Source organism: Lagopus muta, chromosome 10 (assembly GCF_023343835.1).
Source record: "Lagopus muta isolate bLagMut1 chromosome 10, bLagMut1 primary, whole genome shotgun sequence".
Taxonomy (NCBI): domain Eukaryota; kingdom Metazoa; phylum Chordata; class Aves; order Galliformes; family Phasianidae; genus Lagopus; species Lagopus muta.
The window spans coordinates 1271777-1284970 of NC_064442.1; the positions used below are offsets into that span (position 1 = coordinate 1271777).

At 43.9% G+C, this 13194-nt stretch overlaps 1 protein-coding gene across 3 annotated transcripts in view; it reads right to left on the minus strand.

The window, feature by feature from the left end:
• Nucleotides 1-13194, minus strand: part of PIAS1 (protein inhibitor of activated STAT 1) — a 48231-nt gene that overhangs the window by 14883 nt on the left and 20154 nt on the right. For all 3 annotated transcript variants that reach the window (XM_048956008.1, XM_048956005.1, XM_048956006.1), the window contains exons 3-6: nucleotides 2035-2119; nucleotides 1422-1469; nucleotides 809-899; nucleotides 25-159 (exon numbers count right to left, since the gene is read on the minus strand). In XM_048956008.1, the coding sequence (XP_048811965.1) occupies nucleotides 25-159; nucleotides 809-899; nucleotides 1422-1469; nucleotides 2035-2119 (359 nt within the window). The remainder of the gene's footprint in view (nucleotides 1-24; nucleotides 160-808; nucleotides 900-1421; nucleotides 1470-2034; nucleotides 2120-13194) is intronic.

A 13194-nucleotide genomic window follows, 5' to 3' on the forward strand; every position in this document is an offset into this window, starting at 1 on the left:
TATGCACCAAACAAAGTTACTTACTCTTCCAATTTCTGCAGTCCACGAAACAACGATTGTGTTTGGTACCGTCGTAGACAATCTGACGAGTGAGGTAATGTTGATTGGTCTGCTAGGTCGCTTTGGTTCAACACCATTTTTGGTTGGTGGAAGATAGCCCTAGAAATCAAAGGACTTTCTCCCTCAGCAAAAGAAGAAGAGTGATTTCGCCTCCTCCCTCCCCGCTCCCTGCAGCCCTGCCACAATACCTGCTGGGTCCCACCTGAACCGGGCTTCCTCTTCAGTTTAAAAAGTATGAACATCAGACAGCAAAACACCACATGCTTCCCACGTTCTTTTTCCTTACACACAGCTCCATGCTGTGCAAATCTGAGCCCTATCCACTGAAATATCAGAAGGCAGCTCCGACACCTCTTTCTCAGTGCTCACTGCATGTGCCTGGCTAACACTGCCCAGCCCAACCCCGTGCTCTGCCCCAGTCCTCCAAGTCTGCGCCTTACTCTTCAGCCCTGCTGGTCAGCGGTGCATGCGTGATCTCCGAAACAGAGCCCCACGTTAGCCAGACTCCCAGGATGTTTATCAAACAAAAACTGACTGTCAAGCTTTCAGAATATCAGTCTCCTAGATCTGCCGGCTGGTCTCAGGAGAAACAATTTACTTAACTATCTTTTTCATTCCTCTATCTGTCTTCATTCAAATGCTCCAAAACGCGAAAACAAAGGTTAGGATAAATTCTCAGGCTAATTTCTGACAGACAGCTCTTAACAATGCTATCCAATTATGTATGTCAAAATAACATCTTACTTACTGGAAGGCTGCATGGTTTCCCATTTACTTTCACACACAGATTGGGTGGGAAGTGATCTTCTTGTGGACAACTGGTTTCTGATAAACAAAACCTAAAAGCAAAGAGCTTCATCACCTTTCACTAATAAAATGATTTAAAAGCCATCTCTTCCTAGGATGACTATTTTTCCTCCCACTGAATTGTGAAAACATGCTAAATACAGTTCCCAAACTAGCCTCATGGATCTTTAAGCAGGAAAGCCCCCCTGATTACAGGTTTAGGTCAAGATGGCTGTAGGTTCCTCCTCAGATTTCTTGAATTCCTCAGGCTGGGTCTGCCTAACAACAGGTTCACTCAGATATGCAGCTTCTCACTACAAAAGATAGATCATCCAAGTTTCTTTCCTACCATTTCTCCAGCCTGACCTTGACTCCAGACCAGGGTTTCACAAAGGGCAGCACATACAGTCTCTTCAACTGCTCCTACTCCAATTTCAGTAGACACCATCAGATACTATCCTGATGCCTACGACAGGCCCTCTAGTTAAGTTCAGACAGTTTTTGATAATACAATGTAATTTAAGAAAAAAAAAAAAAAAATCACAGTATTGAGAACAGGCCATACAAATACATACCTTAGCTGGACCTGTACTGTGAAGTCGCATTTGGTCCCAGAAATATCCCTGGTAAAGAGAGACAACAGGTTAAGATGCACTGTTTGTACAATAGGTTTGCCAATGCTCTGTCAGACATTGCTTTAAGTCAGATCTCTGCTCAGCCCTTTATGCACCGCGCTTCCCTTCTGGTCAGTCAAAACACAGCTCCCAAGATACAGACTACTTCTTACTTTTCAAAGGGAATAAACCAGTTACAGCCTCACCTGATCTCTACCTCTTACTTTTTTTGATAAGATTTTGATGGTAAGTGTGAGGAACACTTTTATACTGAATAAACATAGAACTCGACGAAGGATCTGACCTGTGAAAAGGGGCTGCAAGTAGGAGAGTTCTGTATTTGTACAGCACTTACTGCAGGAGAAACCACAGCACAGCAGAGGTATTTCATTCCACACCCTTTTCTCCTCCATCAGTTTACACACAAAGGAGAAAAGAATTCCCCACACGAGCACCCTGTGAGCATTATGCACACTGAAGATCGCATTTTAAAGTGAAAACTGTTGTAAGCTGAGTTTGGGGTATTTTCAAGGATTTTGTAATATTTAAATACTGTACCACTGGTCAAACTCACATTGAACTGCTGATTTGCTGCACTTGCTGTGGCGTCAGTGCGAATGCAAAGCAGGTTTCTCGAAATCGCTGACTGTTATCTGATGCTGGAAGAAAACAAGAGATAATTGCCTTAAAACAGTAAATACAGAATAATTAACAACAGCCTCCTTTCGTTAAAACGTGTGCATATATATACACAACACATTTATAGCCCAATCATCTGATACACATCTGCTTTTACAAGCAATTTTGGAGCCAAGATGGAATTTGTCATTTGATTTCTCTTGTAAATAAAAACAATAAACAACTGTTATATTTCTATATAAAGTATACATTAAAAAAGCAATGCAGGTAACAGCAAAGCTGAGATAAATCAGCTTCAGACTTTACCAGTCACAGTAGCAACATTAAGGATTTGATATTAAATGAAAAAATTAAGGTAATTCTCAATCACTTCATTTCCTTTAACACACAAGACCATGGGTTACCTCATAAAAGCATACAGAGGGACTGAAAAGTACAACCAGGCAACTTCTCACAGTTCCAGAAGCTATTTTATAAGGTTAGATGCATCAAATATGCACTATGCCAGCAATCACAAAACACACAGCAGTGAAATCTGGCTTTGAAGTCCTTCAACTCTGCACTACTTACTCCACAACAACACAAACAGTGTTTAACAATTAATGCACCTGCTGAAAAATCAAAGAAACATTAAGCATCTCCAAAATAGTGCTCTGAAGGCACTTCCTCCCCCAGGGGAGGGGGGGGGACAACAAGGACACAAAGCCTGACTGCATCCAAAGCAAAGGAAACGGCCTGGAACAAACAGGAGCCCGCATCACCTTCCTGCAGAAATGGCCAAGGGGTTACAGCTTTCACTCCAACACACGTGCTGATGAGTTCACCATTCAGTTCTGCTCTTAATAATGGCACCAGGTTGCAAACAACTTTGGTTCTGAGCACTCAAATGTATCATTTCTGAGTTACTCTCATACATGCCCTGACTCACCCTTGACCAACAGAGGAGCAACAACTTCAGGGTAATACCTCAGGTACTCCCTTGAAGCCAGCATGTGGTAGGCTGGGGCCAGCAACAGAATAGCAGCTGCACAAGAACTTTTGTAAAAATATCAGCTACTGTTCTAAGCATTAAGTTACCTGAAGGAACACTTACATGTAGGGCATTTCTAACATTGCCAGCTGAGGCTCACAACACAAGAAGGCCTCCAGCACCTCCACCTGGGCTCGCTATCACCCTCACACACACTCACCCCAATAAATGGAAGCAGAAGTCTACGAGCTGATGGTCCCCAGTGGTCAGAGGTGCATTCTATCACATGCTGCTCAACCCTCCCCAGCTGTAAAGCAGTGCTAATATCCACTGCAGTGTTTTCAAGACGCTGTTTCTGTGTACAAGCTATCACACAGGAGCAGGGTCAGATTGGGAAGAAGGAAGAAGCAACTTGTTAATTAAAGAGAGATAACGTCAAAGCTAATCTTCAAAGGATGCAGAACTCCTGACAGATTGAGCGATGCAAGCAGAGGGAAGACATCCCAGTACCCAAGACCCAAAGCCAGGCTCTGAGCCATGGGACACAGCCCCACTGCTGCTACCAGCCGGGAAAAGGGCAAGTTCTTCAGCCCATCCTTTGTTTGTTTTGGCCACCTCGTGTGCCACTGGAAAGCAAAACTAACATTTGGTGGCTTTTTTTTTTTCCTGGCTATTTCTTTGTATGAGGGGAATGCTGGGGTGACAATACTGCAGGGGCAGAAGCAGGGAGGAGGATGGGAGGATGTGTTCTCATCCCCTCGTACAGGAGGAAAGGAGGGGGGGGCTGCAAAGCAAACTGAAGCATCTTCTGAGAGGGAAATGAGAAATGTTTTTCTTCTTTGTGGTTTTCTCTGATCTCCCATATGTTTTCTCATATCTTTTTATAACCTTATCTATTATTTCTAGATCTACTTATCCTACAAACGATGCATGAAAATTTCAACAAAACAAATCAAAGGGAGCTAATTTAGCAGCTCCACGTCTAAGCGCAAGGCTCCCAAGCTCATCTGTGACAACACAAACTCCCTCGTTTGTAAGGAGTTCGCGTTCCTCATGGAAGCGATTTTGGAAGCTGGGAAATCAGGGGGGCAGACAAGCCAGCAGACTTCTCCCAGTTCATCCAGCAGATGAGCTGGGTGTAGGAGAGCCAAGCAGACCCTGACCAGATCAACATATTGTTTACTTTCAGAGTAATGGGATTCAATTACAACTAGAAACACGCAAATACAGTTTTATATCAGAAAATCATTTTTATGGCAAAAAAAAAACATCCAACCACGCCTTGCAAACAGCTTCTATTTAACAAAGGGAGGCAGAAAGATCTCCAGCTGACAACCGAGCAGATTAAAATAGAACTTATAATCTGATAAAGCTGGAACACAGCCAAGACAGTTAATACAAAAATTCTTACGAAAGTTGCCAGAAACACATTTTTCCCCTCACAATTATAAATTATTAAGCTTTATAACCTTTTCTTTCGCGCATTCTGAATGGCAGAGCTCAGAGGATTACTTTGTAGGCTGATATCCTTCACATCCCAGAAAAGAGGTACCAAGCACAAATGCCTACTGGATATTTTTTGTTCCACATGCACACAATAATTCCAAGGAACGCCGTGCATGTATTACTGCTAACAAGTCCTGTGAATTACTCAGACACTGGAAAAGGGAGATGTTTGAACGTGGATAATAACAATCTTTCCAAGCCAATTTGTGTAATTAAATGGATGTCAACCAGAAGAGCTTCAGACAAGCGATATGGAAACCCACTTCTCCTGTTCCAGCAATCTCTCTGTTTTGCAGGCGGTGTTGGAGCCAACTATTCACTTCTACCTAATGCACCCAGCTTAGAATCCAGAGAAGGCAAGGCACCAAACGCACGTTCTCTTTTGAGCACAGCTGACACTGACCTGCACTCAGCACACCCGGGCCCTGATGTTAGCATGAGACACACCAAGCTGCACAAACTGCAGTGCAGCAATTCTTTTTCCTCTTACCAAGTCACCACTAGCACCAGCTGCTGAATTATTCCACCTCCTTCACTCCAGCAATGATCCAAGCAGCAGATGGGGTTGGTATGTATCGAGCGTGCCCCAATCACACCTTGTTTGTTGCATTTTTATTGACTGGTTCACATGAGTAACGAGTTTTCAAAGTTGGAGTAAAAACCATCGTAATCCTTTGGAACGCTATTCACAGGTCTAAAACACTTCAAATTCTATATCAATATTTCTATTAAAGAGATAATGAGCATAACTAATAATAATGACGCGTAAAAAACATTTCCTACCAGTTCTACTCTATTTTGACACAAAAAAAGTCCATGGCATTAGAATGAACGAAGGCAGCTCGAGTGGCTGCGTTTTCTACAGCTCTAAAAATATTCTGTTCCACCTCACCAGCACCCGGGGCTAAAAATAGCCACGCAATCTTTCTGCAGTAAAATACCTCTTGCTGCCTTGAGAAAAAGCTGCTCTAAGTTTCCATTCAAAAGCAGAAACCTTCAAACCTTTAACGAAGCTCAGGTCGTCACGCCGTCGACGTGGGGATGCTTCCTGATGCAACAGCAGCTGGCCATCGTGCTGTCAGTGCTAAGGTTCATGCTCACCCAGCTGATTACAGAGGGGACACGCTATTTTCTAATGCAGAAACATATTTGGACTAAAATTAAGCTTACATTTTATACTCTACTTTAGCTGAAGACAAGAAAAGCCATCAGTGAATTGGCCTTTGACCAGTCGCATGCAATAGTAGCATGTTTATTGCTGAATGCAGGAATGGTTAAGCAGGAGGATCAGGACTACAGCAAATTTTTGCTTGATGCTGTAAGCCGAACAAGAGGTGTTAATTGGGCATTCACCAAGCTAATAGAGTACATCATCTTCATCAGTTACATCTGACAAAATATTGACCGGTAAAACCCAAACACTATAGAAGATGTCAATCCAACACATAAATATTTATGTATCTCCCCTAAACACAGAAGATTCCTCATTTTGTTGCAAGACAGACATTTTGCTTTTTTATTCTTTTCAGCTACAGAAGGCATTGTGTCAGTTTATGCTCCATCTCCTCTCAAGTAGCACCACTGAAAACGTAATATACCGGCTCCAAATAAGACAAAAATGGCTGCATTCAGATTAAGGCACAGAAAACATTTACCTTTTTAAAAGGTAAAATTCAGACAGGCTTTGAATCGCGCTCAATTGCAGCGGAAGCCAGGGAACCTGTAACACAATGCCCGTATTGCTCATAACGGAGCTCACACAAATCCCCTCGCACCAATCCAGAGCAGGGCTCGTTTACAGGCACGGTGCTTTTAACGAAGCAGAAAGCAGGCTGCTGCACAGGACAGGAACGATGAGAGGCCGTTTCTCGTTTGGGAGATCTGCAGCACCTCAGGATACATCGCTGCCCTTTTAAAAGCACCACAATTTATGAAGCTCCTGGGTAATGCAAGCATTTACACACAAACACTTCCTTTCTATCAACCGCAGCCCTTTAGCATCGAGCCCCTGCCACCAGCCAGAGCTGAGCAGCCATGCTGTGAACCCAGCACCCCACTGCCCTGGGCTCCTGCTGCCCGCTACACACAGCCATCCTATGCCCAGAGCAGGCTGCTCAAGGCTCCATCCAACCTGGCTCAGCCCACCTGTAGGAATGAGGTGTGCACAGCTTCCCTGGGCAGCCTCCCCCTTTCTTCTCAGTGAGGATGGAGAAATATGTCATCCTTAGATCCAACCTAAACCCCCTGCTGATGACCAGAGCCAAGTCAACCCCAGTTGAAGAAGGACCCTGGGCCAGACGCCGAGGAGCACATCAAAACTCTTCAGAAAGCTGTATTTTTGTAAAGACACGAGTCATTCTTCCCCTGACAGCAGTGGCCAGCTCCTCATCCACTCCCAAGGGTTACAACTGCACTCCAGAACACTGCATCACAGTGAAATGGCAGTATTGAGTTCTTGGGCTTAAAACTGATGAAAAACTGACCTCGGGTTCTGGTCACTCTGCAGCATTTCTCTCTTCAGATCATTTTCAGATTCCACTTGGCTTAAGTCACCGCTTTTAATAGTTAAGCCCTCTTTACTCCCTGCCTTTCCCACTCCCAATGGAGCTATGCCTATTGCTTCTGAGCATTATTTGAAACAGTGCCTAAACATACGTATACGAAAATAGCCTGGAAATATTCCAAAGGCTACAATTAATTCATAAATATCATTTGTTTTATAGCACTTCATTATATACTGTATGAAAAGAATAGATCAGCTGGAACTTCCAGTGCAATTGGACACATACTTAGGCATTATTATGTTTAATCAGCCACATATCACAGCATTTCTGAGCAACACAGACTCCTGCAGACCTTTAAGACCGATCCAATGCTGACCAGCAGCATCAGAACTCTCTCCTTTCCATTCTACCTCTCACCACTACTCTTGCTGGGCCCACAGACCTCCTCTGCTGGGCAAGGAACATCACTGGATCCTCCACACCCCGCTTAAGTCCCTTGATTTACTCACACACCTAAATGTAGACCCCAAAAATCACCTGCCATTCAGGCTGGAAAAAGCTTCTGCTCCTAAGAGCACCAGCAGCAGTGAAGCACCCCAAGCAAGCTGCTAGCACTGCCTACCCTGATTCTAACGTATTTTTGGTCTCAGCAAGACAGCATCAAGTTTTATAATCCTAATAAGAAAGGCAAAAAGTAACTTCAACATTTATGATCAGATAAGAACCCCTACTAAGTTCTCTCCTACAATTAGAGCAACCCACACCACCTTCTTCTGAAAGTCATCCTAAAGGGAGATTAAAGCATCAAGATTCCAAGTTAACAAAGCTGTTCAAGACACAGAAGCTATAAATGCTGCTGGGAAGTGACACCCATGTCTTAGCTGCAAGTGGAAATCTTAAAAGCACATATGTGTATAGCACAGCTTCCTCTCGTGATACCTGAGCAACACTTCCGAGCCTCAAAGCACCTCAGTGGGATGCCACCCCAAACTTTATTCACTGATTACTAATGGATTACTCAGACTTTGAATCAACAGTGTGGTCTGCCGTAATTCCTTCCACTACAAGCTTTAATTATCAAAAAGATATCCTAATTTGATCTCGGGAAGTAAAGTAGCTTTCTAGATCCATCCACACTAGAGCAGTGGCATCAGAAAGCACCCACATCCTGCAGGATCCTGGGACCAGGCCAACAATCACCTGCTAAGGTGAACAGTGAGCACTGACACTCCTCCTCTTGCAGCACAAGAGCTGCACAGCTGTGCGAAACTTAAAAACATTAAGAGAAACTAAGTACGGAAAGATGTGAACCTGAAGAAGGCCATATGCAAATAAAACCAGAGCCCAAAAAAGAAACTTCAGTGCGCCGTAGCTCTGCTCTGCCACAGCACACAAACAAGAGCGCAGATTCCAGCTCCTTCTTGCGCAACCCGAAGCTGCAGAGCCGGAAGTCGGAGCGCGGCCTGGGCTGAGAATGCAGGGTTTTGCTGAACTTCCTCCCACAAAGAACATTTGAAAAAATAACAAACACAGAAGACAGTAAAAGCGTGACTTTCATATAAACCATGATTCTGATTGCACAGAGCAGCAGATCAGCTCGCTGATATATGGAAGGGTGAAATACTTGCCAAACAAAACTCTTCCAGTTTCCAACCTAGATTTCTAGCTGCTTTGATTTGTTTAATTGTTTAATAGCTGTAACTTGAACTACAGCCACACTAAAGATTTTGGTCAGACCAGACGCAAGCTCTGCCTTCAGGAATGTGCCATGTCCAAATAACCACGGCCAATCACACGTGAAACAAGTTTCAATGTAAATGCAAGAGCATTTACCGTGGAGCGTGACTGCCAGTCAGTGAGCACCAGGCAGAGCTGCTCTTCTGAGGGCAGGCACCAGGGGAGAACCCGGACTTCTGGAGAAACCCTGTTATAGTCCACAGGTGAAGAAATTCCACCGGGACCTAAACAAACCTGAGCAGAGCCACAGAAGCTCCTTCTGCCCAATGGAGACAGCCCACAGGTGCTGGCAGGCTGGCGATGCTGCTTTGTGGGGGTGATGCCCAGAACACCGCATTGTTGCCTCCTCCTTCCAGAAGGCTGAGATGCGTGGGCCAAAATTCCCATTTCCACGGCTCAGTGCTTTAAACATCACTTAGCATGGAAACACAGCAAACAAATCATAGGACCATCACCCACGTGGAGTTCAGACAGCTTCATAAAAACAGAATGGCACAGCCCATAACCTCCCTCATCCTTTAAATTCAAAAGAAAAAGTTAATCTTCCACTACACACAGGTAAACAAACACCCGTAGCCTAGTTACAATGTTTTTTGGAACAACTACATAGCTAAAGCAATTAGAAATGACATATGCTGTAACAAGAAGTATTTTTAAGATGTTGTTTAACAATCTAAGGTTCCTTCCATAATAAGCTGGCAGAATTCGGGTACTCATTACTCATCTCATAGTAAACATTTTACCACACAAGAGATCTATCGGTGTGATAGAAGTTACTTTTAGAAAACTGGCCCTATTCTTAAGAAATAACCAATTAGTAGCGTATGCACAGCGACTGAAGGCTGAAAATAAAATACAGTGAAAGCTGCAGCTTCTCTTAAGGAACTAAGAAGCAAGATTCTCTAACTTAAAGGAATTCCTATTAAAAAAAGGTCAAAATAATAAGCAGCTTTCATACATTCGTCAAGGCCAAATGGGATCTCCTTCTCCAAAACATCTTCATATAATCACATGAAATGGCTGTTCAGCACAAGGCAGAGTGCTCACACTTCTCATTAGTGCTGCAAGAGCTCAGAGTACACATCCATCCACCACCACACACCTTCAGAACAAGCAATGAGCATCCTGAACTGGCTCGTACACAAAAATATCCAATACGGGTTCCTTCTCAATGTTGCAAGGATGATGACTAACAAAAGATGGATAAATTCCACAGCTCTGCTGCCTTTTGGAGAGATCTCTTCCTCTCAGCTAAACGAGGCTACTGGCAGCCTTCACAGGACCACAGAAACGCTGTCACCTCCAGCAGCCCAGGCAGCAGAACCGTGACCAGCAGCACTAGCCACAAGGCTCCAAGAAGCTGTGTAGGAGTTATATAGTTGGAACAGTTGGAAGCAAAACAAGGCACCTAAGTGAGCAGAGCAGCAGGAGCGGTCCCACCACCACCCAGATCTAGGTGCTACTGTCAGCTGTTCAGAGACAAGCAGGTTGAAGCAGCACGGGCTGTGCTTACACGTTCAACTCGTTAGGCGACTCTGGGAGCATCCTACTCACTGCTGGGGGTTTTACGGGTTGCTGCACAGCAAACAGAAATAAAGATAGCCAACAGCCTTCTAACGTTAGCCTGTCACAGCCATTTCAGCCAGCCATGCTAAAGACGAGAACCTCAGTAATTGCTGCTGGTGAGGAGGGGGGGTTGATAAAGCACTGTTTTCTTCCCTGTTGTGAATGAATCCTGCCCACCTAGCTGTCAGCAAGCAGATTTTATTGCAGTTCAGAGCTACATTTTGAGGAAGCAAGTATAAGAAGGTAACGTCCATTTCCTTCTTTTGTTCTTGACATTAAAAATAATAGTTACCAAATTTAATTTCCTTATCTGTTATTCACATTAGCTTGCATACTGCCTACTTGCACAGAATATCTGGGCACAGAATGCATACTCAAGTGTCCTGCTGTGCAACTCCCTTCCCCCAAACTTTGTCAAATTATCGTTTTCCAAATTAATAATTACTTCTTGATGGCACCGAAGACTCCTCCAGGCAATCCTTCAAGCAGCCCCACATTGAATAGGGAAAGACCAAGAGAGAATCAGATCCAAAGATGCGATCCACTGAATTCATATGTAATGATTTCTTTCAGAAGAATCCAAAAATCCTCAAACCCATGGAGTCTGCACTCATCCCCATGTACTTTTACCATTCTGACAGGTTCTATTCTAAGAACAGAGACATTCATTCAAAACTCTTCAGCAGCTCATCTCTTAGTTCTCGCGGTGCAAGAAAATGAAGAAAAAAAACAAAGTTTCTTATAACCATCCCATAATGAACCTATCAGGAAAAAGCAAGCAGGAGATCCCAAAACGTTGGCCAAATGACAAAGTTCTGAATGTTCACAGTCTGCATCTGCCATTTGAAAACAAAACCCGAGAACCAAGAAATGGGATATCTGAGGAAAGCCGTGCATTGCCACAGTGAGAACAATGTCCAAACCATTTAGGGTGAGTATTAAAAAATATCCCTTGGAGCTCCTTTCTGTCAGAGTATTCATAAATGCACAGATGAAGATGACACGCAGGGGCTCTGAGTTGTTTTGCCATGACGCTGGGCACCCTGCTCTGTGTCCCCCTGCTCAGGTAAGGGTTGGACCAGGAGGACCCACAGGTCCCTTCCCACCTCAACCCCCCGCAATTCTGCGATAGTGCACAGAGCTGCACACCCCTGGTTACTAATCCAATCGTTATTTTCCTGCTCCAGTCGACACATACATCTATTACTTTAAAACATCCTCCTGACGTTTAGAGCTGGCAACTTCACAATCTGCAGAAGCATTGCTTTCCACTACAAAAGGAAACAAACGTTGCTCGCACGCATGGACACTGAAATATTCTTCCCAAAAAGCACAGGAAGAAACAGCTTTTTTTTTTTTACCAGTACTGCCTCAGATAAACAGCACGGGATGCACATGCTAAACAAAAACCCAGAACAAGCCCTGACACCAACTGAAAGGAGCAGAGATTACTTCAACTGCTTGGTTGGAGCTTCACCCACTCGCATTTTCTTACCCTGGCACTCAGAGTCCACCAAGGGGAAAAAAACATTTTATTGTACATGAATCCTGAAGCAATAAGAAATGACAGAGCACGAATTACCATCTCCTCATTCAGGGCTGGTTTGTCAGGCACAGCACTGACAGAAAAGTGTTCTTACCACATCTAGGACTAAAAGCAAACCATAACTCCTGCATCGGGATGTCTTACTGAAATGACAGGGTTATTTTTAAGTAGTTATAATGTAGAAGTGATGAGACACGTTCTGAGCACCTAACTGTCCTGTAGCACCAACACCACCCGGAACGCTTATCAATCCATCAGACTTCAGACTTGAACTGAACAGATACAGCACACCTTTGAAAACAATATCTGTACCAGAACCCGAGATGATCAAAAGCCGTCTGTTCTTCTCACAGTCTCAGATTCAACAGCTAAAACAAAACAACTGTGCAACGTGCTGCAGTCTGCACACAACCACACTCGCTCACACAGCACACTCCTGTCAGCCCTGCGGCAGCGCAGGCTACAAGCATAAACTACCTGCTCACTTCTGCTTACAAGGAATCTCTTTTGCAAAGGACAATCTTTTCACGCCCCACCACCTCCCAACTCTCTCCCTCCCATCTCCCCCTCCTGCCAACTCTTCTCGCTGTGAGTCTTCACCAGGATTTCAAGACGGCAGAAGGTTCCAACATACAAGCAGCCTCTCCAGGAATCAACAGGACTATTGCATTGAAGTCGTATTAAAAGTTGCCGTGCTCACAAATGCAAGGTGGAGTCAGAGCCAGAAAAAACCCACGTTGTTACATAACGCTCTGTAAGCATCATCTGGTGCTCAGCAGCTATCCAAGAGATTTATACCTTGGTACAAAAACTGTTAGAGAAAAGAAGCCACAACAGCTGAAGAACCACAAGTCCTCCCAAACTCGGATGTTCAGTCCATAAGGGATCATGGCAAACAGCACAGCATTCCTTCCCAGCACAGATGAGAAGACCTTTGTGGGCCTTACTCAAGGTTGTTGGAGTACTTTATTATTTTTTTTTTAATCATTAAGCTCTATGTTTTGAGGGATTTTTCTGTGCGTGCTTTTTGTTTTTTAAAGTTAAACAGTTGTGGAGTTTGTTTGCTTTTTTAAAGTTCCTTTTCCTAAGGTTCAATTGTTTCTTTTCAAACTCACCCCTTAAACATAACGGAACTTTGAACCATATTTAATGGCTCGGCTAAAGCAACTAATGAGCATTACGTAAGATGTCTCTCTGCATAGAACAATCTGTTCCCAAAGTTACCAAAAATAGCAATTCTCTAAACACTGCTGTGATGCAATATTT